Source organism: Ailuropoda melanoleuca, chromosome 5 (assembly GCF_002007445.2).
Source record: "Ailuropoda melanoleuca isolate Jingjing chromosome 5, ASM200744v2, whole genome shotgun sequence".
In the NCBI taxonomy this organism is placed as follows: domain Eukaryota; kingdom Metazoa; phylum Chordata; class Mammalia; order Carnivora; family Ursidae; genus Ailuropoda; species Ailuropoda melanoleuca.
This window is the reverse complement of record NC_048222.1, coordinates 27,131,462-27,155,109: the sequence shown is the minus strand read 5'-3', so window position 1 is coordinate 27,155,109 and position 23,648 is coordinate 27,131,462. Positions and strand designations below refer to the sequence as shown.

At 57.4% G+C, this 23,648-nt stretch overlaps 1 protein-coding gene across 1 annotated transcript in view; it reads left to right on the top strand.

The window, feature by feature from the left end:
• TNXB (tenascin XB) overlaps positions 1–23,648 on the top strand; it is a 67,373-nt gene that overhangs the window by 17,145 nt on the left and 26,580 nt on the right. The window contains 17 exon segments of the mRNA XM_034660499.1: positions 1,542–1,910; positions 2,945–3,238; positions 5,199–5,489; positions 5,847–6,152; positions 7,791–8,123; positions 11,012–11,314; positions 12,257–12,556; positions 13,780–14,067; positions 14,326–14,634; positions 15,168–15,476; positions 15,612–15,914; positions 16,322–16,672; positions 18,127–18,444; positions 18,856–19,206; positions 20,812–21,108; positions 22,469–22,792; positions 23,223–23,549. Of these exon segments, the coding sequence (XP_034516390.1) occupies positions 1,542–1,910; positions 2,945–3,238; positions 5,199–5,489; positions 5,847–6,152; positions 7,791–8,123; positions 11,012–11,314; positions 12,257–12,556; positions 13,780–14,067; positions 14,326–14,634; positions 15,168–15,476; positions 15,612–15,914; positions 16,322–16,672; positions 18,127–18,444; positions 18,856–19,206; positions 20,812–21,108; positions 22,469–22,792; positions 23,223–23,549 (5,373 nt within the window).

The window sequence follows — 23,648 nt, the reverse complement described above, 5'->3', positions numbered from 1 at the left end:
CCCCTCGCCCCATCGCCCCCACCCCACCGCCAGCCCCGACCCCGGCACCAGGAAGCGGGACTCCAACCAGGGCATCTACGGCCTCTCGCCCGAAGGCGTCGACCGGGTGGCCGCGCCCCGCCACCCCAAGCCCGAGGTGCTGGGCAGTTCCGCCGACGGCGCACTACTCGTGTCCCTTGACGGGCTCCGCGGCCACTTCGAGCGCGTGGTGCTGCGCTGGTGGCCCCAGCCGCCGGCAGAGGGCCCCGGCGGGGAGCTGACAGTGCCGGGCACCACGCGCACCGTCAGCCTACCTGACCTCAGGCCCGGCACCACCTACCACGTGGAGGTCCACGGGGTGCGGGCAGGGCAGACCTCCAAGTCCTACGCCTTCATCACCACCACAGGTAGCATGGGCTGGGGCCACGGGACCACCCACCCCCTGCCCAGCCTCGCCTGCCACTGGAGGCCGCATCCAAGAGTTCCTCCCACCGCCTCACTGCTCAGACCGCCACCCCACCCTCACCACACCCCTCGGCCTTCAAGCACTACCCGGTCCAGGCTCCAGGGGACCCCACCACAAAGCATACCCTCCTCCCGCGTCCCTAGAAGCCATCTCCACCCCAGGGGCCTCAGGGTTACCCGGGGCCAAGGAGAGCTGGTCTTTAGGGTTCCCTGGACACTTTACCAGGATTGCCGTCCTGGGCATTGGGGGGGAGGAGGCGGGTCTACAAAAACTCACTGGAGCAATGTGAGTGGGGCACCAGCGTGAAACTGTCACTTCCCACTCTGACTCACTGTGGTGAGGTGGCTGAAGGCTGTGGTCCGTGGTTACTGTCTTCCACAATTTGGCCTTGACCTCAAAGGGACACCTCAGAACTATGTGGGGATGGCCTTGAAGCTTGTGTCTGTGAGAGGTGAAACCCCTGCTTCTTGAGCTGCCTTTCCAGACCTCTTGGCTCACTTCATGCTTGTCTCTTCCACAGGAACGAAGCCGGGCTCGGGGGGTGGGGGGGATGCTCTCTGCCTGCCACGGGGAGGGTGGTGGACCTATTCTTCCCTCCCCCTAGGGCCCAGATGCCACCTGAGCTGGACGTACCCACACACACACACTCTCTCTCTTCCCTCTCTCTTCACTACCCACTCTTCCCTTGCATCTGCCTTCCCTAACACCACATCTCCTCCTTTCTTCCAGGCTTCTCACTGCAGCACTAATGGAAGCCAAGAGCACCACCCCGTGGGGAGGGGGATGTGCTTAGGGAGGGACATGGAAGTCTGTGGGTCCTGGAGGCCATAGGATCCTTGTGAGGGGAGGAATGGCCAGCTTTATTTCTTTTATTTATTGCCTGCAGGCCTGTCTGTTAAGAAATGTGGTGGACAGGGCTACTGGGAGGACTGGGTAGACCACTGGGTGGGTGCGGTGGCCCAGGGAGTGGACTCAGAAGCAGAAGAGGGAGGTTCTGTAGGCTCTTAGAGGCCAGAAGGCAGAACCTGGGGGCTGGGAGTTCCTTTCTTGTTCTCATTCTCCACTCTTCTGTTTTTCTCACCCTGTCCTTTCCCAGGGTCCTCTCCCTCAGGCCTCTTGGGGGCCACTGATGAGCCTCCTCCCTCAGGCCCTTCCACAACTCAAGGGGCCCGGGCCCCTGAACTGCAGCAGCGTCCCCAGGAGCTGGGAGAGTTGAGGGTACTGGGCAGAGACAAGACAGGGAAGCTCCACGTCGCTTGGACTGCTCAGCCTGACACGTTTGCCCACTTCCAGCTGCGCCTTCGGATGCCCGAGGGGCCGGGGGCACATGAGGAACTACTGCCAGGGGACGTCCGCCAGGCTCTGGTGCCCTCACCCCCTCCTGGAGTCCCCTATGAGCTGTCACTTCGTGGGGTCCCCCCGGAGGGCGAGCCCTCTGCCCCTCTCATCTACCAAGGCATTATGGGTATATCCTGAACTCTGCTCTGCTCAGTGTCCTAAGGATGGGGGAGGAGCTGGGCTATCAGGGCTTCAGAGGTGGGACAGGGATTGAAGGGCTGGGCTGGTATTTGGGTTGGAGTGGTAAGAGCAAACAAGGAGAGAGAAGGTTGGAGTTGAAGGTTCAGAGGAAAGAGGACTGGAGGGAGTCCTAGAACAATGCAGGGGAAAAGAGAACAGGAGGAGAAAGTCATAGGGTGGGACAGGGAGTCAGAGAGAGAGGCTGTGGGCTTCTGGCTTTCCACCTGCAGCTTTCTTTGCCCTGTGTCCTCCCCAATTCCTGGTCACTCATAGGTGTCTGAGGGTAGGCGTGGAAAGGCCTCTAGCCCTGAGGATACTGGCCCTTAGCCCCCTCCTCTCCTTCCCTTCCCCACAGCCCTACCACCCCCTCCCTGGGCAGGCTAGGATGGTGCCCCCCCCCCGGAGCTCGGCCTGCCGTGGACAGCGCTCCATGGTCGCACCAGCCCGTGTCTGCTGGGCATGGGGGTTCTTTAGCATGGGGAGCTCCGCAGCCAGCAGGGCCTCGGAGATGGGGGAGGTTGGCGGAACCAGTGAAGCACTTGCTTTCCCTCCCAGTCCCTCTTTTTGGGACTCGGGTAGCCGCTCTGCCTGCCACTCCGGTCAGGCTCAGTGCTAGGAGAGAGGGTGACGAGGGAGAGGACAGTCCAAGCAGGCAGAGGGGGCTTCCGCTGCTCCAGAGGGGCAGTGAGGAGGTCCTGACTCAGGAAGAATAGGGGGACCTGACACTCCCCCAGACCTCTTGATGTGGAGTGGGCCTGGGACGTTTGCGAGGGGTGCCGAAGCTAGCACGAGGGAAGGGCTAAAGTTCTCCCTGCAGAACAGAGAGGGCTGCTTGCAGAGGCCAAGGGGGAAGAAGTGGAGGCTTTGAGTGTTGGAGCTGTCCAGGAAGGAGGGACCCAGTGGGCTGAGGAGAGAGGGAAGGAGACCAGGGACGAGGCAGTGGTTGAATCCACCTGCTTTACTTTTGCCCCCACGTTCCAGACAGGGAAGGGGTGAAGCCTGGGAAGCCCTTGGCCCCACCGCGCCTGGGCGAACTGACAGCGACTGACATGACCTCCAGCTCCCTGCTCCTGCACTGGACAGTCCCCGAGGGCGAGTTCGACTCCTTCGTGATCCAGTACAAGGACAGGGATGGGCCCCAGGTGATACCTGTGGAAGGATCCCAGCGCTCGGCACTCATCACCAACATGGACCTTGGTCGCAAGTACAAATTTGTGCTCTATGGGCTCCTGGGCAAGAAGAGGCATGGCCCCCTGGTGGCTGAAGCCAAGATCCGTGAGTGAGAGCAGTCACACACACCTCTATCCCTGCCCCCTGCATGGTCTTGAAGGAGGTCTTCCCAGTGCTTTGGGAACTCCAGGAGGCTTCCTGGAGGCCGTGGGGCCTGAGATGAATCCTGAAGGGAAAATAGTGGAGGGTTAGGCGGAGAGGTTGAGGAGGGCAGTGCAGAGAGAGGGAGCCATGGAGAGTGAGGCAGGAGTGAGTGTGGCCCTGGAAGAGAATCTGTCTGTTTCCTCTGGATAGAGAGCAGGGCACCTGGGGAGCTGAGGGGACTGGGCTTGTGTGTGTCTGACCGAGGAGCTTAGAGCTCATGTGAGGGCACTGGCGGGGGGGACTTCTGAAGGGCTTTAAGTGGGAATGACATGATTTGATACTTATCTTACAAATAACACTTGGGGCTGCTGCAGAGAATAGCGAGAGAAGTGAGTTAAGAGCCAGCAAGAAATGATGCTGGCCTGCCTGGGATGGTGGCAGCGAGACTGGATGTGGGAGGTGAAGGACAATGAGGAGGCCCAGGCACTCCCCTGTTTCTAGAACAGACAGTCCTGTGCGCTGAGGCAAAGAACAGCAGAGGTGAGGAACAGCACAGCATGGGACACTTCGATAAACCTCTCGTTTGTTAACAGGATGTGAGTGTATCAGTGCACTTACTGCCTCCAGCAGCCCTGTGAGGCATGCCCGTTTGTAGAGGAGGAGAGTCAAGGCACAGAGAGGGAGAGGGCACTTAAGTAGCAAATGGCGGGGCCACGGGTAAACACTGCTGCCTTCACAGTTCTGGAGAGCAGAGAGAAGGCTTGAAGAGGGAGCATGGGGGGACAGGAGCCAGAGTGAGGGTGTGGCAGCAGAGACAGTAGCCAACACTCAGGGCATGGGCAGAGGAAGAGGGTAGCCCGAGGGGGTGACTCGCGGAGAGGGGCACAGCCAGGGAGAGTGGTGTCCTGGATGCCAAAATGAAGGGCGCGGTCAGACGTGTCAGATTCCGCACGAGTGATTCAGGGCTACAGAGCGTCCACAGGACTTAGCCATGGCGAGGTCACTGCTGACCCTGGGGAGAGCTGCCAGGGGAGGGTGGAGCTCGATCAAGAGAGTGATGGAGGTGAGGACATGGCTGCAACCAGTGTAGACAGCTCTTTCTGGAACCTGGGCTGGGACTAGAGAGCAAGGAGGGAGGGTGGAGGCTGGAGAGAACTAGCAGTCAAGGAGAGGAGCTCCTGCAAATGCCAGGGTCACAGTGGTAGGGCCTGAGGCTCGGTGGTACAGAGTAGGAGAGAAGGAGGTGGGGCCCTGTACACAGGTGTGGGAGGCTCTCCTGCATTCAAAAGCTCCAAAGATGTGGGGCGCCTGGGTGGCACAGCGGTTAAGCGTCTGCCTTCGGCTCAGGGCGTGATCCCGGCGTTATGGGATCGAGCCCCACATCGGGCTCCTCCGCTGGGAGCCTGCTTCTTCCTCTCCCACTCCCCCTGCTTGTGTTCCCTCTCTCGCTGCCTGTCTCTATCTCTGTCAAATAAATAAATAAAATCTTTAAAAAAAAAAAAACGCTCCAAAGATGGTACTTCCCTCTCTTGGAGGAGAAACCAGTTAGTGGTTAGGCCTGGAAGCAGTCGATTGTCCTGGAAGACTTCCCTGACTATGGGGACACAGAAAGAGATGGCTGAGCTCCCTTTTCTCTGAAGCTCTTCACCAGGCGGCAGAGAGTCAGGGCCACACTAATCCATACAGTGCTTCTGTGCCATTTAGAGGAGGGCACTCTTCCTTAGGTGCACACAGCTCTGTGCCAGGGCACACAGCTAGGCAAGCAGAGGCCGGCTGGATTTCAGTCCTTCGGTGCTCCCTCAGCCATGCACCTTTGTGCAGTGAACAGCCTGCACAACCTCACACAACATCCTTATGTGGGAGATGGAGTCCCTTCCTCCTTTGACCTGTGTTCCTCCTTTCTCTCTACCCCTCTTCCCAGTGCCTCAGAGTGATCCCAGCCCAGCGACTCCACCCCGTCTAGGAAAGCTGTGGGTGACAGATCCCACCCCAGACTCACTGCACCTCTCCTGGACGGTCCCTGAGGGCCAGTTTGACTCCTTCTTAGTCCAGTACAAGGACAGGGAGGGACAGCCCCAAGTGATGCCCGTGGAAGGGCCCGAGCGCTCGGTCATCGTCTCCTCGCTGGACCCTAACCACAAGTACAGATTCACTCTGTTTGGGATTGCCGACAAGAAGCGGCACGGCCCCCTTACAGCCGACGGCACCACCGGTGAGTGGCAACCACCGGAGCCCCCACGTGACCCCTCCCAGCCTTCCACACACTTGCCCTCAGCCAGGAGCCAGGTGGGGCCTCCCAGTGTGATGGCTGACTCCAAATCCTGGCCCCGCTCCCAGGCTGAGGGAGAGCCAACCTCCCCCGTCCTGCTGGGTCCCTTCCATCCCATTCAGCTGCTCCCTAAGGCCAATAAGATGTGTCATACCCTGGCTGTGCCAGACTTCCCAGGAGTTCAGCACTCCTAATTGATGCTAACTGAATAGTGACCCCCCAGGTACAACGGCCCATCCAAACCCCAAACCCCACTCTGGGGCTGCCAGTACAGCCCTCACTGGATCCTCTTACTTACAGCCTCAGAGCGGAGAGCGGAGTCCCTCCACCCAGAGTCCCCAGAGCGGCCCCTGCTGGGGGAGCTGTTGGTGGCTCAGGCAAACCCAGACTCCCTGCGCCTGTCCTGGACTGTGACCCAGGGCTCCTTCGACTCCTTCGTGGTCCAGTACAAGGATGCACAGGGCCAGCCCCAGGCAGTGCCAGTCAGGGGGGATGAAAACGAGGTCACCATCCCTGGCCTGGAGTCCCACCGGAAGTATAAGATGAATCTCTACGGGCTTCATGGCAGGCAGCGTGTGGGGCCTGTGTCCGTGGTGGCCACCACAGGTGAGTCAGGGCCGCCCAGGCCTCCCTCCGAGCAGGATCTGGCCTGGGGGCTCCTTCAGACCTCCCTCCACCTTCTCCTTCTGGGCTCCAATCCTGCCAGGCCTCTACCCTCTACTTCCCCACATCCCAGGACCTCTCATCCAGCCACCAGCCCCTGGCCTTTTCCATGGCCCTGCTTCTCCATCCCCCAAGAAGAGGTCCCATTTTCTGCACTCCAAACACCTGGGACACCTCCACCCCAGGCTGTCCTCCCCACAGATACCCTCAGCCACTGTGTCCCTTCCCCTTGTTTTTTGCCGGGCTCCTTCCTCTACCCAGCCTGGCTGGGGCTGCCGTCATTTCTGAGCTTCCATCACCAGCTGCCCGCACCCTCCCACCATTGCTGCTCTGCACAGAGCTGGCAGATTCAAGGCGTAAGAGTCCTTTGTTTCCCCCAGCTTCTTTCTGGTGTGAAAAGGCTTCGTCCCAGACCCCCAAATCCCTGACTCCCAGCCAAATGGGAGCAGGGCAAAGGGCTCCCTTTCATTCCCCCCACCACCCGCTCATTCTTCCACCTGCCCATCCTCCTCCTGGTCAGCACCATTTCTGTGGTTGTGTAGCCTCACACTTGGGAGCATAGGCCCTGGATCCAAATGCCTGGATTTTAAGCCTAGCTCTGCAATTCACTGCCTATGGGACCTTGTGTAAATTACTGAACCTCTCTGAACCTCAGCTTCCACATCTGTCAAGTGAGGATAATGGCACCTGCTTCACAGAGTCCTTAGAGTTAAATCAGTCAGTGTACAAACATACATACTTAGAACAGTGGCTGGCACATCAAAACTGCTATTCAGGAGCGAGCTGCTATTTCTCCCTGACTCTCTCCCTTCCCAGTATCCTATTCTTCTCCTTATTTCTTATCCTTATTTCTTCTCCTACCTTGCCCATCCTTGCCTGCTCCCTCCTCAGTCTCCTGTCCCCTGAGCAGTACTCCACGGACCAGGGAGTGGGTGACAGAAGCCAGTCTCCCTACTCCATGGAACCTCAGTGAAGATTGAGTTGCCAGACAGTGGATAGGTGCCCTCCAGGCTGTGATTCTAGAGGCAGCCAGGGAGGAGCACGGCCTCCCCAGCCCCTCCACCCCCACATCTTTGTCCCACCCTTGTCTGAAGTGGAAGGAGGGGCAGGGCTACCCAGGGAGGCCTTAGCCAGGGCACATTCTGTCTGGTGTCCTGGTAAGTGGGGTGGGGGTCACTGAATAACCATGGGGAGGTATTGGAGCTGAAAGGGAGGAAGGCAGATGGGAAGAGGCCTTACTGCCCCCTCGAATTCCAGAGGTCAGCACTGTCTGTGGACAAGGTAGAAAATTCCTGAGAATTTCCTCTCTGCCCATCTCAGCTCCTTTCTCAAACGTGAGGGGAGACCCCCACCCAGACAGAACGCACCGATACCATCCTGCCAGCAGTACCTGACAGGGGCCGGGGGGGGGGGCCTGTCTCAGCTCTCTCTCCCGTGAGTCACTGAATGGCTAATACAAAGGCTGCCCAAACTCCAAAGGCTACAGCCTCGGGACTTTATTTGCTGAATGTACTTTATTGTCATAATTAACCCACAAAGCAAGTCACACTGTAAGCCTGTAACCCCCATTTCTTCTCTCAGCCCCCCAGGAGGTTGTGGAGGAGACGCCCAGCCCCACAGAACCCAGCACGGAGGCCCCAGAGGCCCCCGAGGAGCCCCTCCTGGGGGAGCTGACGGTCACGGGATCCTCCCCAGACTCGCTGAGCCTCTCCTGGACGGTGCCCCAGGGCCACTTCGATGCCTTCACTGTGCAGTACAAGGACGGGGACGGGCGGCCGCAGGTGGTGCGTGTCAGGGGTGATGAGAGCGAGGTCACCATCGGGGGCCTGGAGCCGGGGCACAAGTACAAGTTGCACCTGTACGGCCTGCACAGGGGGCAGCGCAAGGGCCCCGTGTCCGCCGTGGCCGTGACGGGTGAGTGGGGGCAGGGCCTGCTTCCGTTTCCTCCCACCGGTGGCCCCCAGCTTCCCCGTGGCCGTGGCTCTCCCTTGCTGTAGTGGTAGCATGAGGCCCCCACTGCCTGGGGGAGACCCAGAAAGAGCGGTTCACTGGGGGCTGGGCTATAACCAGCTTTGTGACCTTGAGCAATTTTAAACTTTCTGTGCCTCTGTTTCCCCAGGTGAAAAGCAGGATAGTAACAGCCATTCCACAGAACTGTAGTGGGGATTAAATGAGTTAACAGACATGAAGCACTAAGAAAGGGTCAGGCACAAAGCACACATGCTGTCAGCATTGCCATAAGGATGATTATAATTGTCCTTAGTCTGGGGTCTGCTCTGCCCCCTTTGGCTGGTTCCGCTGCTTAGCTGATCAGATGTGCGTTAGACATCAGCCTCTTCATCAGTACAGCTGGAAAGTTCCTTTACCGTTCATCTAGTGAGTGACTTTATAGCAAAGAGGGACATCCCTTCCATCCCCTCTCTTGGGCCCAGGTATGAGGCCCTCTGGCAGCACAAAGGACCCAGCCCGGGGACCTCCTCTCCAGAGCCTCAGCACCAGGGCCAGAACCGAGGCGGGCCACTGGGACTTGGGGCCCTCCTGCCAACCTGTCCAGCTTGGTCACAGCAAGGGGCGTCCCTTTTCCCTTTTCTCAAAAACACACCTTTTTCAAAAATGTCTTTTACTATAAGGGGAAAGCTTAAAAGCTTAAAAGCAAAGAAACAAGTTTTCAGAGCATGGTTCCAGTACTTCCACAAAGCCCAACCTCACAGTGACTTGCCTGACTTAGTTTCCAGAACCTTCTACTACTAATTTTCTTTTTGTTCTTCAGTTAGCACTGAGAGTAGGGAGAGGGGAAAGCCACCCCGAGAGTTACTGTCCTGCAGACTGAAGTAACAGGGCAGAGGCTCGTGCCGTGCCCAGACATGCTGCCAAGGTTTCTCTTACGGTGCCCCTCTGTCTGCTGTGTGTCCCAGGCAGACACACTGGGCTTTGTGAATACCTGTCCGTGGTCCCCAGGGAAAAACAGACTGTGTTGGGCACTGACGGAGGCAGTGCAGTAAAGGAAAATTGAGTTTGGGAATTTGACAGACCGAGTTCTGTTTGTGGCTTCCCTGGTTCTTAGCTTCGTGATCAAGCATGATGTTCATTGTCAAAGCAGGAAGGTGATGGGTAGCCGGACTTGCTGAGCTACCCCAGGGGCTGTGCCTGGCACGCGGTGTGTGCTCTACCGTTGCCAGGAGAGATGAGGTGTATCCAGCCGGTTAGAAACATTTCTAAATTAGAAAAAGATTATGTCAAATGCAGCATGGGGACCGCCATGTTCATGGGTGGTGATAATTCCACCTTTTCCAGTTAAGCCAAGCCACAAAATAAGGCTTCTTTGAGGGTGAGGGAGTTTCTCTTCCTCATGGGAAGAAGTACAGAGAGGGCAGAAGGGAGCAGGAAGTGAATGCGACAGGAGTGATCAGACCTAGAAGGAAAATGAAACACTGCCAGACCTGCTTCCTGGTACCTAGCAGACGCTTGATAACATGGCCGCGGCTCCTAGCCCCCCTCAGCGGCCTTCATCCCTGCCCTCCCCACTCAGACTCAGTTCTGTCTTTCCAAAGCCTCCCAAACAGCCCATTTTTAAAACAGGTTTTTGTCTGTCTAGAGCCGGTCTTATCCTCCCACAGAAGCCAGAGAAAACGGCTCTTGGGAGCCACACTCACCCAGCCACCTCCTCCACTGTCTTACTTTTTGGGACCACTTTCCAAGTTTGGTCACTACTGAGGAGTGCCCCCAGACTTAGCTGATTCTGGGGCGTTGGGGCCCACGGGGTCCTGAGCTGGTCCTTTCCCAGCCAAGTCATGCAGAGCACTCGTTAACTTCATAACCGGCTGTGGAGCACCTGCTACGTGCTGGGTGCCCGGGGCACGGCAGTGAGCAAGGCAAAGCCCCCCCCCCCCGCCCCAGGGCTCTCACGTTCTAGCAGAGGGAAACAGACGCCAGACCTCACAAATCTGTCTGTGGTACAGTCTGTGACAGTGATGAGACCTGGAGAGGAGCAGAGTCCAGCAGGCAAGATGGTGCATGGGCGGGAAGGAGGTGGGAAAGGGCCTCCCTGAGGGAAGACCTGAAGGAGGGACAGGACAAGGCATGTGCACCTTTGGGAAGAAGATCCCGGGCAGAGGGAAGTGCCCTGACCCTCTGTGGACAAGCCAGGAATGTTTGGAATGGGGGGCAGGTGTGAGATGGAAGTCATTGCTGGAACAGGCTCTGACTGATGCGTTAACGTGGATCGGAGGGAGGGTGGGGGTGGAGGAGACCCGTGTAGTCGGGTGAGACCGGTGGTGCTCAGAGATGGCAGCAGGGGAGTGGAGTTAGCGAGGGAGGTCAGCTTCTAAAGGTAGTGCCAACAGACCTTACTTATGGACTAGATGCAGGGTATGAAGGGACTTGGGGACGACACCCAGGATGAAGCGGTGGCTTTGCTGAGGTGGGGAGGCCGTGAAGGAGCAGGTGTGGGGGGAGTCCCCGAGCTTGGTTTTGGACTTCATGAGTTTGACACAGACCAGGCAACCAAGGAAGGTGCCAGGCAAGCATGAGTCTGCGGGTCCTGGGAGAGGGGACTTGGAGCCACTGACCTACAGATGGAAGTTCAGCCACTTTCCCAGGGTCTCAGTGACACCCCTCCCCAACCGCAGCACGGCCCCAGGTCCTGGCGGGGACTTAGTGAGGCACTGTGTCCAGAAAGATGTTGCCAGTCAGTGTAGTTTTACATCAGAACCACCTTGTGGGCACCACAAAAACAACAAACGTAATTACTAACAAGGGAAAGAGGAGCTTTTCCTAACGGCCTCCCGCCATCTCTGTCTCAGCTCCACAACCAGAAGAGACTCCAGCCACAGAGCCCCCCCTGGAGCCACGCCTGGGAGAGCTGACAGTGACAGATGTGACCCCCAACTCTGTGGGCCTCGCATGGACGGTCCCTGAGGGCCAGTTTGACTCCTTCATGGTCCAGTACAAGGACAGGGATGGGCAGCCCCAGGTGGTGCCTGTGGCCGCGGACCAGCGTGAGGTCACCATCGCCGGCCTGGAGCCTGCACGCAAATACAAGATGAACTTCTATGGGCTACATGATGGGCAGCGCGTGGGCCCCCTCTCTGTGGTGGCCGTGACTGGTGAGTGAGCAGGGGTGAGGCAGTTCCCATCCCTGGTTACCCAGAATCCCCTCATCCCACAAACCCTCTCTCAGGTCCTGCCTCCATGGTCTCCATAAGTCTTTCCTGAGGTCACAGGCACTGCAGTCTGGCTCCGTGGCTTCTTCCCCAGGCTAGAACCTTCCCTGCCCTCCAGTCCCTCTCCATTCTGCCCTCTCCCTCAGGCAGGAATGTCTTGCTTCCATCTGACCTTAATCTGACTCTGTCTGTCTCCACTGATTGTCCACAGCTGTTCCCTTCCTTTCTCTCAAAACCCTGCTGTGACTTGGCCACAGCTGCCACCTCCCCCTGATGTTCCTTTTTGTTAGGCTTAAATGACACACATCCCTTGAATCTCTTCTCCGAGGCCCTTAGTGCCCTGAGTGCTGTAGCCTTCCTTTCCGCTGGAAGTGGCCCTTGCTTTTGGGTCCCTGGGGACAGGTTGCCGCCATTTCTGATGAAACCCATGGACCCCTCTCAGATCAGAGCTTTAAAATCTATAACATAAGTGCATAGGGTTACAGAGGAAACCAATTATATTGATATTCAATTATCAAAATATTTTTAATTCAAATTTATGATTTACAGGAACTTCTTCATGAGTTAATTAAATAATGAGACTTAGGGGCATGTGTCATAACATACCCACATTTAGAAGTAGGGAACGGTATTTTGAAGTCTGTGCAGTCATTCTAGGTGACATGAAAACAGTCCCAGGTACGCTGGCACCGCAGTGACTGGTGCCTATACTGAGCACCAGAGGAAATGCTACATTTCAGTTAGAGGTCAGGGAAAATAGAGTTGTGACTGTGTCTCATCTTAGTTCAAGGCCCCCTTGAGGCCCTGGGAGCCCAGGAGCCCATCAGGGTGGGGGAGTCTCCTGCCCAATATCTCAGCCATGTTCTATGTTTTCCTGGGTCCTAGCTCCCCTCCGCCCGGCCCCAGCTACGGAGTCCTCCCAGGAGCCACGGCTGGGGGAGCTGACAGTGACGGACCTGACCCCAGACTCCGTGACCCTCTCCTGGACGGTCCCCGAGGGTGAATTCGACTCCTTCGTGGTCCAGTACAAGGACAGGGACGGGCAGCCCCGGGTGGTGCCCGTGCCCACAGACCAGCGCGGGGTCACCATCCCTGGCCTGGAGCCCAGCAGGAAGTACAAGTTCTTGCTCTACGGGCTTCAGGATGGGAAGAGACGCAGCCCAGTCTCTGTGGAGGCAAAGACAGGTGAGAGCCCCCCAAACCCCCAGCACCCTGCCCACCTTTCTTCACACTGTCTCGTCTCTTTCCTTCTGCTGGTCTTCCCTGTGTTCACCTCTTCTGTTTTGTTTGAAAAGCCACACTGCCTACCCTGGTTCAAGGCAGATGAGAACCAGAAAAACAGGGCCAGGTCCTGAGTCTATGTCCCCTGCTGACTTTTCCTCTCTTCTCATAATTTCCACTGCTGTTGAATGGGGGAAGCCCCTTCAGGACCCTTCCTGGAAGGTGGAACATGGGAGACTGGGGGTTCTGGAGGAGGGCAAAGGCAGTCAGGAGCGCTTTCTCCCTGCCTGGGCCTTGTAGCCCTCAGCCTTGTGCAGCCCTTACCTCCTGAGAGTTTTGCCATCACCCACTCTCTTATTCTACTGGCTCAAGCCCATCAGGTCCCCTCTCTGCCTCCCCCAGAGGGCCCCTTTCCTCCTGTGCCCTCTTCCCGGAGCCTCAGAAACTGGGAAGCAGAGGAGCCCAGGGCTGGCTGCCCAGCTAGGCCCATTCGGGCCCAGCCCAGCTGTGCCCCTTTCCTGGGTTTCAGTCCAGGCCCTCCCCTGCCCCTGGGGGCGCCCTGATGCCAGAAAACTCCAGCAATAACAATGCTGTCAGCGTCCTCCCTGGCCAAGAAGGCAACAGGCCAGCTCCTTCTCAGGCCTCAGGATGGCTTTGGGGCAGACACCAGATCCTTTCTCCATGTGAGCTGCCCTCCTTCTCTCCCGTACCAAGTAGGCAGCCCCCACTCCTCCGCTAGACCCTGTGAGGGCCACCTCCATCATCACATCCTGCTTTCTCATCTACTGTCTACACTCATCATCTCTGCCCCTTCCCTGTCCCCAGGACCCTTAGATTTCCCCAGGGGCCAGACAAATCACAAAGGGTAGGCTCCTTGGTGGAAGGAAATAAGTAAACCAAGCTGCACCCTGATAGGAAAATAGTGTCTAAGAGGTGGGAAGGGTGTGGACGGCAGGAGGAAGAAGATAAGCAGGAAGCTAGGGATTCTTTTTTTCCCAGAGATGTCCCATTGGCTAAGTGCAGGGAGGCATGGGCCCGTTGGGGATGGTGGCAGAGATGGGAGGGTGAAGGAAATACTTTGAGGAAGCACTGATCATTTGGGCAGTCCTGGGCTTTTCCAACTCTAGCGGGAAGCAGTCAAAGAGTCATTCTGGAAAAAAATAAACACAATCTTTCCTCTCTGTCAGCTGCCCAAGGTGACGCCAGCCTTGGGGCCCCACCCCGCCTTGGGGAGCTATGGGTGACAGATCCCACCCTGGACTCGCTGCGCCTCTCCTGGACAGTGCCTGAGGGCCACTTTGACTCCTTTGTGGTCCAGTTCAAGGACAGGGATGGGCCCCGGGTGGTGCCTGTGGAGGGCCATGAGCGCTCAGTCACCGTCACCCCTCTGGACACTGGCCGCAAGTACAGATTCCTCCTTTATGGGCTCCTGGGCAAGAAGCGTCATGGCCCCCTCACTGCTGAAGGCACCACAGGTGAGAGCATCCCCGCATGGCCAGGCTCTGCTCCTGGAGCTCCCCCAGGATGGGGCAATACCCAGCCGGGCCAGGGAAGCAGGTGGTCATTTGTGCTGACTGCCATTAGCATCCTTATTCTCCTCACACAGCCCCATAGCACTAGCCCTGTAGGTCTCAGCCATGGCAAATCCCTGTCACTAGACCTCTCAGCCCTGCCCTTGGAGGTCCCGCAGGCTACCAGAAACAGCTCGGCCGCCCCCTCTGTCTCCATCTCAGAGTCCTGGAGTGGTGTGCATGATGCTATAACAAAGCAGCCCCCAAAGCCCCGTCTCGGGGAGGAGCTACAGGTGACCAGCGTGACACCAGACTCTGTGAGCCTCGCATGGACGGTCCCCGAGGGCCAGTTTGACTCCTTTGTGGTCCAGTACAAGGACAGGGACGGGCAGCCGCAGGTGGTCCCTGTGGAGGGCAGCCTCGGGGAGGTCAGCGTCTCGGGCTTGGACCCAGCCCACAGGTACAAGCTGCTGCTCTACGGGCTGCACCAGGGCAGGCGCGTGGGTCCCATCTCTGCCATCGCCTTGACTGGTGAGTGAGGCTGTGGCCTCAATGCGCCGCCCCTCCTTCCGGCTTCAGCCCTCCTGGTCTGACTGAGCCAGGGGATTTCGGAGCTTCCTCTTTCCCTTCTTTTAGGGGAAGGGATAGCCTTATTGAGGCGTAATTCACATACAATTTTATGTGAACAATGAGTTTTGGTAAATATGTAAGTCATGAAACCATTACCACAATTGAGATATGAAACATTCCCATTGACTCCAGAACCCATTTCTCCGTGCCCCTTTGCAGTCGGTTCCCCCAATCCCAGCCTCTGTTAGCCACTCATTCCTTTCTCTCCTTACAGTTTTGCCTTTGTAAGCCTCTCACTTAACAGAATCATACAATACATACTCAGTGCTTGGTTTCTAACACTTAGCATAATGCTTTGAGAATTCATCCCCGTTCCATAGTTGGTCCTTTTTATTACTGACCTCTAGCCTTCACCTCCTCCCCTCCTTCCCTCTCCTTGGAGAGCCTTGTGGAAACAGCCCAGGCACCCATCTCTACCTGTCTCTCTGAACCAGCCCCCAGAGAACCTGTCAAAGCTGAGGCCCCAAGTCCTCCAGGGCCTGAACCCCACCTAGGGGAGGTGACTGTGGAGGAAGCCACACCAGACACCTTGCATCTCTCCTGGACCGAGACCGAGGGCGATTTTGACTCCTTCGAGGTCCACTACACAGACCAAGATGGGCAACTCCAAATACTCAGGATAGATGGTGACCGGAATGACGTCATTCTCTCTGGCCTGGAATCTGAGCACAGATACCTAGTGAACCTGTATGGTTTCCATGGCCAGCAGCGAGTGGGTCCTGCCCACATCGAGGCTCTGACAGGTGAGCAAGGAGAACTCCACCATATCTGCTTCCTCCAAGTGGCTGTGAGAGCCCAGAGGAGAGCGGGTCCTCATGGTCACCCTGCCCCTCTCTCAGGTCCTACTCTCTCTCTCTCTCTCATGTCTCTCTGTTCAGTCCCAAGGGAAGAGGAGGATGAACCCTCAGAGCTTCCCATCAAGCCCCAGCTGGGGGAGCTGGCCGTGACCGACGCCACTCCCGACTCCCTGCACCTCTCCTGGACTGTCCCCGAGGGCCAGTTTGACCACTTCCTGGTCCAGTACAAGAACGGGGACGGGCAGCCCAAGGCGGTGCGCGTGCCAGGGTATGAGGATGGGGTCACCGTCTCAGGCCTGCAGCCAGACCACAAGTACAAGATGAACCTGTATGGCTTTCACGGTGGCCAGCGCGTGGGCCCGGTCTCTGCCATTGGGGTGACAGGTGAGTGGATGGTGGGAGCCCTGGGGTGGGGCCAGCGGGAGGATCTCCCTCTCTCAGGTGATGGAGGAGTGGGGTACAGGAGGCCCCCTCTGCTCGAGGCTGAGCCATGGTGCCCTTTGTGCCTCCCCACACCTACGGGGCTCCCTGAGGCCCGAGGGGTCCTCCCGGCGGAAAAGGGCCTCCACGAGCTGTGCTGGTGGCTGTCCAGGACTCCCCACAGCTGACCCCAAAGGCTCCCTGGCATGTTTGTGAGATGTCAGCTGAGCAAGCCCACCCAGCTCCAAGGATGGGCATCTCTGAGCTGAATGTGGGGACCCCCAGACATGATCACAGCTTCTCCATCCTCTCAAGACCTGAGGACATCTCCTGGGGATCCGCCTCACCTTCTCTGTGTCTCTCCTTCTCAGCTGCAGAGGAAGAGACCCCAAGCCCCACCGAGGTGGAGGAGACGCCCAGCCCCACAGAACCCAGCACGGAGGCCCCAGAGCCCCCTGAGGAGCCCCTCCTGGGGGAGCTGACGGTCACGGGATCCTCCCCAGACTCGCTGAGCCTCTCCTGGACGGTGCCCCAGGGCCACTTCGATGCCTTCACTGTGCAGTACAAGGACGGGGACGGGCGGCCGCAGGTGGTGCGTGTCAGGGGTGACGAGAACGAGGTCACCATTGGGGGCCTGGAGCCGGGGCACAAGTACAAGATGCACCTGTACGGCCTGCACAGGCGGCAGCGCAAGGGCCCCGTGTCCACCGTGGCCGTGACTGGTGAGTGGGGGCGGGGCCCCGGGGGAAAGCAGGCCCTACAGGACTGTCCCTTATGACCCCGGGCATGAAAACACACATGCTGGCAGGACATCTTCTTTTGCACATTCAGACAGCCTGAGGATCTTGCTAAAGGGCAGATTTCGGTGCCACAGGCTTGGGCTGGGGCCAGAGATTCTATATTCCTGACGCGATGCTGGTGCTGCTGGTCTGAGGACCACACTTTGAGTAGCAGAGCTCCTCACGACAAAGGAATTGAACACATTCTTAGTATTGGTTGGAGAGAGTTGTACTGACGTCCCTGATTCCTCCCAGAGGCTTTGTCTCCCTGTGGTCCCTGGAGGCTGGGGGAGAAGACACGGGGGGTTCAGTGTGTAGCATCCTGACCGAACACCTCCAGGCCTCATGGTTTGGGTACTGTCAGACTCCTGATTCCCGTGGGCCAACAAGATTGGGTGCCCCGAGCCAAGAGCTGTGGGAGTTCACTGCGTGAACCTGATCATGGCAGAGAGATAAGTGCTTATCGAGATGGGGCTCCCGGGCAGGGAGGGGGACAGGCTGTGAACCAGCAATCAGGCAAAAGGGTGTGTGCATGTGACAGGAAGCCCCAGGGCCAGGCCAAGACTGGGCAGCATGGCTAAGGCAGCCTGCCCACGGGTGTCCACGGGACAGCGGACTCCTGAGGTTGGGCAGGCATTCGCTTGGTGACAGCCTTAGAGTCAGATCCACGTCACAGCTGGTGCCAAGGCTGGAAACTAGGCGCATCGCGGCCCGTGAGAGGGACTGGGAGGATCCTGTGTGAGATCCCCAAGCGGGGGAGAGAGTCTCTAGGGGGGGATGGAGCAGCAGGAGCAGCTCCGAAGCCAGGGGCTTGTCCGGGGACGGAGAGGCTTGTTGCACGCGAAGCTAAGGCCGACGCCATCACATGTGCAGTGAGAGGTCGTCCTGGCCCCTGTGAGGAACGGAAGGGGCAGGGAGGCAGGGAGCCCGGGGGGACGCGGGGACCCGGGTGAGAGGCGACGGGGCTGGGTGGGGCCCAAGCCAGGCCGGTGGGGCTGCCCGTGTGGGGGACCCAGGAGGAACTTGAGGGGACACTCGGAGTCTGATGGCAGCTGGGGCAGGAACAGATCCAGGAAGACTCCAGGTTTCTGGCTGGGGAAGGGAGTTCTGAGCTGTTTGGGAGCAAAGACAGGAGCCAGGGGGAGTGAGATGCCAAGGAGACCCCAGCGGAAGGAGGCCTAGGGAACAGTGTGCAGGGGAGGTGGGTGCTGGAGAGAGTGGGAGAGGGGGAGGGGTGTGGGGAGGGGTGAAATGAGGAGGCTATGGGCCCGAGAAGGCTGGCATTGATGGACGGGGAAGGTGACTCTCTGCTCCTTACTATCTTATTTTTGTAAGACACCCCTTCTATGCTGACCTGCATGTCCTCATTTGTCCCCATATGTCTCTGTCCACTTCAGAATACGAGGCTATGACCACCGAAGCCCCATCCACCGTGGCCCCTGAGCCTCCCATCAAGCCCCGGCTGGGGGAGCTGGCCGTGACCGACGCCACTCCCGACTCCCTGCACCTCTCCTGGACTGTCCCCGAGGGCCAGTTTGACCACTTCCTGGTCCAGTACAAGAACGGGGACGGGCAGCCCAAGGCGGTGCGCGTGCCAGGGTATGAGGATGGGGTCACCGTCTCAGGCCTGCAGCCAGACCACAAGTACAAGATGAACCTGTATGGCTTTCACGGTGGCCAGCGCGTGGGCCCGGTCTCTGCCATTGGGGTGACAGGTGAGTGGATGGTGGGAGCCCTGGGGTGGGGCCAGCGGGAGGATCTCCCTCTCTCAGGTGATGGAGGAGTGGGGTACAGGAGGCCCCCTCTGCTCGAGGCTGAGCCATGGTGCCCTTTGTGCCTCTCCACACCTACGGGGCTCCCTGAGGCCCGAGGGGTCCTCCCGTGCGGAAAAGGGCCTCCTCGACCTGTGCTGGTGGCTGTCCAGGACTCCCCACAGCTGACCCCAAAGGCTCCCTGGCATGTTTGTGAGATGTCAGCTGAGCAAGCCCACCCAGCTCCAAGGATGGGCATCTCTGAGCTGAATGTGGGGGCCCCCAGACATGATCACAGCTTCTCCATCCTTCTCCCAAGACCTGAGGACATCTCCTGGGGATCCGCCTCACCTTCTCTGTGTCTCTCCTTCTCAGCTGCAGAGGAAGAGACCCCAAGCCCCACCGAGGTGGAGGAGACGCCCAGCCCCACAGAACCCAGCACGGAGGCCCCAGAGCCCCCTGAGGAGCCCCTCCTGGGGGAGCTGACGGTCACGGGATCCTCCCCAGACTCGCTGAGCCTCTCCTGGACGGTGCCCCAGGGCCACTTCGATGCCTTCACTGTGCAGTACAAGGACGGGGACGGGCGGCCGCAGGTGGTGCGTGTCAGGGGTGACGAGAACGAGGTCACCATCGGGGGCCTGGAGCCGGGGCGCAAGTACAAGTTGCACCTGTACGGCCTGCACAGGGGGCAGCGCAAGGGCCCCGTGTCCGCCGTGGCCGTGACCGGTGAGTGGGGGCGGAGCCTTCAGGGCTGGGTTGGGTAAGATCTCATTGGTGGAGCCTTCTGGTCCTCCATTCTAGATCCAAGCTCCTAAAACCTCACCTAACGCACCCTTCGTCCAGTAACATGTCAGCATCGGTGTGAGGTGGTCAGGAAGCTTGAGGGCCAGGCGTGTGCCAGAGAGGCCCTCGTTTGGAAGCCTCTGAGGCAGGGATACATTGACCCATTTGTGGCTTTCTGCTTCACCAGGAACTCTGCAAAGATCTTGTTTTTGTGGTTGGGGCAAATGCCATGAACTCTTCATTCATTCAACAAATATTTATTATGTAAGATTCAGCCTTACACACAAGGAGAAAGAATAGCATCGTGAGCTCCCTTATGTCCATTGCCCTGCTGCAGCCTAATATTAATTCCCAGCCAGTCTTGCTCATCCACAGCCCACTCTCTTCCCGCCCTCCCCGCACTGGAATGTGTTTTTAACGAACAGCTTACTGAGCTGTAGTTTCCATACCATAAAATTCACCTGCTTGAAGTATGCAACCTAATGATTTTTAGTCTATTTACAGAGCTGTGCAAGCATCGTCACTGTCTAATTTCAGAACTTTCCATGTTGAACTCTAACACTCTATCTCTGTAGAGTTGCCTTTTCTAGACTGATCAGATAGATGGTATCATAGAATACATGTTCTTCTGTGTCCGGCTTCTTTCATCACACTCATTTTCAGGGTTCATGCATGTAACGTGCAGCAGAACTTCACCCCTTTGCATCCAAATTCCGTTGTAGGGCTGTGTGGTTGCGATGTAGGGCTGTGTAGGGCTGTGTGGTTGCGATGTGGGTAAACTCATCCCAGATGCTCTGTACTTCATCCTATACTCCATGGCTTCTTATTTAAGTGTGTTGCTCTTTTTAAAAAGACTATTTAAGGGGCACCTGGGTGGCTCAGTCAGTTAAGCTTCCAACCCTGGATTTCGGCTCAGGTCATGATCTCAGGGTCATGAGACCGAGCCCTGCATCGGGCTCTGTGCTGGGTGTGGAGCCTGCCTAAGATTTCTTCTCTGTGCCTCCCCAACTCATGCAAGCACTCTCTCCCTAAAAAAAAAAAAAAAAAAGTATTTAAAAATAGCCACAACACCATTATTTTACCTTTAAAAATCAACGGCCATTCATTAATATCATTAAGTATAGGTAATGTTAGTTTCCTGGTTGTCTCATAAGTGTTGTTTTCTAATTTGTTGCTGGGATCAGGTCCAAAAGAAGGAGAAAACATTGCAGTTGGGAGAACTGGAATTTTAGATAGGGTGGTCATGATTGGCCCTGAAGAGGTAACATTGGAACAAAGACTTAAAGGAAGTGTGGACGTGAGCCATGCAGACATCCAGGGTCAGAACATTCACACAAAGGGAATAGTCAGTGCAAAGGCCCTGGGGTAGGAGGCTTCCTGGTAAGTTTGACAGGCCATGAAGGACCACAAAAAGAGTGATGATAAGCAGAAATGGATCTTAAGTTAGGCCTACAGAGCTGGCCCACCTTCTGGTCTGAATCCAGGAGAGCCAGGGCCTCAACTACTTCTTCTAGCAATAGGAAAGGTTCTGTTTGCATCTATTCCCAGACCCCGAAGGGGAGCCCCCTACCAACACTCTTCCGAAGCCACACTTGGGAGAGCTGACCGTGACCAACGCCACCCCTGACTCCCTGCACCTGTCCTGGACAGTCCCTGAGGGCCAATTTGACCATTTCCTGGTCCAGTACAAGAACGGGGACGGGCAGCCCAAGGCGGTGAGAGTGCCAGGGAATGAGGACCAGGTCACCGTCTCAGGCCTGGAGCCCAGTCGCAAATACAAGATGAACCTGTATGGCTTCCACGGTGGCCAGCGCGTGGGCCCGGTCTCTGCTGTCGGTTTAACTAGTGAGTATACAGTAGGACACTGGGCCCTGCCCTAGCTGGACTCAGTTTCTCTTTCATGTTGATATTCAGGTGTTTTTGTCCCACTGTCCCTGAGACTGAGCCTCCCAAGCTCCTGAGAATGGTGCTGCTCGTGTCTTTACTCCAAGCCTTTGGTGTCGCCCCAGCCATCTTACCCTTTACACGTAGGCTTTTTAAATTTTTTTTTTAATTAATGTCTATACCCAACCTGGGGCTGGAACTCACAACCCTGAGATCAAGAGCCACATGATCTCTACTGAATGAGCCAGACAGGCACCCCCCCCACACAGGCTTTTTGGTCCTTGAAGAGGCAGGGTACCAGGGAAATAACAGACTCAAACAGACCTGGGGTTGTGCCTCTGCCCATTCAAGCTGTGTGACCCGAAGAGGGTCACTCAACCTCTCTGTGCCTCCCTTTCTTCATCTGTGAAGAAGGAAGAGGAAGAAAATTAGTTTCTGAAGTCTTAGGATGAATTCTCATAATTACCATTGATTTCAATGGGTAAAATTGTATGCGTTTCCCAACCCAGACTGACCCCGATTTATGCTAAATGAACACCAACTCCTGCTGCCACAGATGCTGTTGTTTCACTGGTTAGTATAAGTTGTATGTGCGGCTTCACAAGGCACGTTCCCTTCATTCACTGCTTGTTAACAGGGCCGTCCATTGCTTTTGTTAAGTTCTCTTGGAGCTATTCCCCTTTGATGCTTAAGACCCGGTTCCCAAACAGAACAGATAGGAAACAAGATGATTTTGTAATTCAGCGATTAAGGAACAGAAAAGCTGAAAGAAAAGCTGGGGGTGTGATGAATCATTTGCGCTGTGAATTACTGAGAGAGCAAATACAAGATCCAAAACCACCCAGGTGCAAAGACGACCTCGTGTCTCATCTCTTTGGCCTCCACTGTGAACTCTAAATCTGCCTCTAAAAAATGCTCAGAAGACTCTAAACCAGAGGAGGAATAAAGGAAAATGCGAAGTAGAATTTCCAGACCTGAGTAGATGTCCCTCCTGAGGTGACCTGTCTGGTACGCTGGGCAGGGCCAGGAAGCCTGACTTCTGTCCCTCTGTGCAGACTTGCCGTGCGGCTCCCAAGGGCTCAGCGCCCACACATATGGAGCACCGTGGCAGTCCCAGCCTCCCGTGATGATGTCACCACGAGAGTGTGCTCTGTCCCTTGGCAACCGAACATTCAGGCCAGGGAGATGGTGTCTTAACCTGAGGAGCTGGCATCCTGGCTGCAGGGCCTTGGTGTGTCTGGGAGAAATCTAAGTATCCTTTACTGGAAGGGGACCCACCAGGCACGTCCAACATTCTCTTTGTCTCCTGATTCATCCCCAGGAAAGGACCACGAAATGTCAGCCCCCACAGACCCACCCACCACAACTCCCCAGCCTCCCATCAAGCCCCGGCTGGGGGAGCTGGCCGTGACCGACGCCACTCCCGACTCCCTGCACCTCTCCTGGACTGTCCCCGAGGGCCAGTTTGACCACTTCCTGGTCCAGTACAAGAACGGGGACGGGCAGCCCAAGGCGGTGCGCGTGCCAGGGTATGAGGATGGGGTCACCGTCTCAGGCCTGCAGCCAGACCACAAGTACAAGATGAACCTGTATGGCTTTCACGGTGGCCAGCGCGTGGGCCCGGTCTCTGCCATTGGGGTGACAGGTGAGTGGATGGTGGGAGCCCTGGGGTGGGGCCAGCGGGAGGATCTCCCTCTCTCAGGTGATGGAGGAGTGGGGTACAGGAGGCCCCCTCTGCTCGAGGCTGAGCCATGGTGCCCTTTGTGCCTCTCCACACCTACGGGGCTCCCTGAGGCCCGAGGGGTCCTCCCGTGCGGAAAAGGGCCTCCTCGACCTGTGCTGGTGGCTGTCCAGGACTCCCCACAGCTGACCCCAAAGGCTCCCTGGCATGTTTGTGAGATGTCAGCTGAGCAAGCCCACCCAGCTCCAAGGATGGGCATCTCTGAGCTGAATGTGGGGACCCCCAGACATGATCACAGCTTCTCCATCCTCTCAAGACCTGAGGACATCTCCTGGGGATCCGCCTCACCTTCTCTGTGTCTCTCCTTCTCAGCTGCAGAGGAAGAGACCCCAAGCCCCACCGAGGTGGGAGACGCCCAGCCCCACAGAACCCAGCACGGAGGCCCCAGAGCCCCCTGAGGAGCCCCTCCTGGGGGAGCTGACGGTCACGGGATCCTGCCCAGACTCGCTGAGCCTCTCCTGGACGGTGCCCCAGGGCCACTTCGATGCCTTCACTGTGCAGTACAAGGACGGGGACGGGCGGCCGCAGGTGGTGCGTGTCAGGGGTGACGAGAGCGAGGTCACCATCGGGGGCCTGGAGCCGGGGCGCAAGTACAAGTTGCACCTGTACGGCCTGCACAGGGGGCAGCGCAAGGGCCCTGTGTCCGCCATGGCCGTGACCGGTGAGTGGGGGCGGGAATCAGGGGTCTTCAGGGAGAACTACCTTCTCTCATGGGTTACCAGGATGACTGTTCTGCTGTTTTGCTAGTCCCTAAGGATCC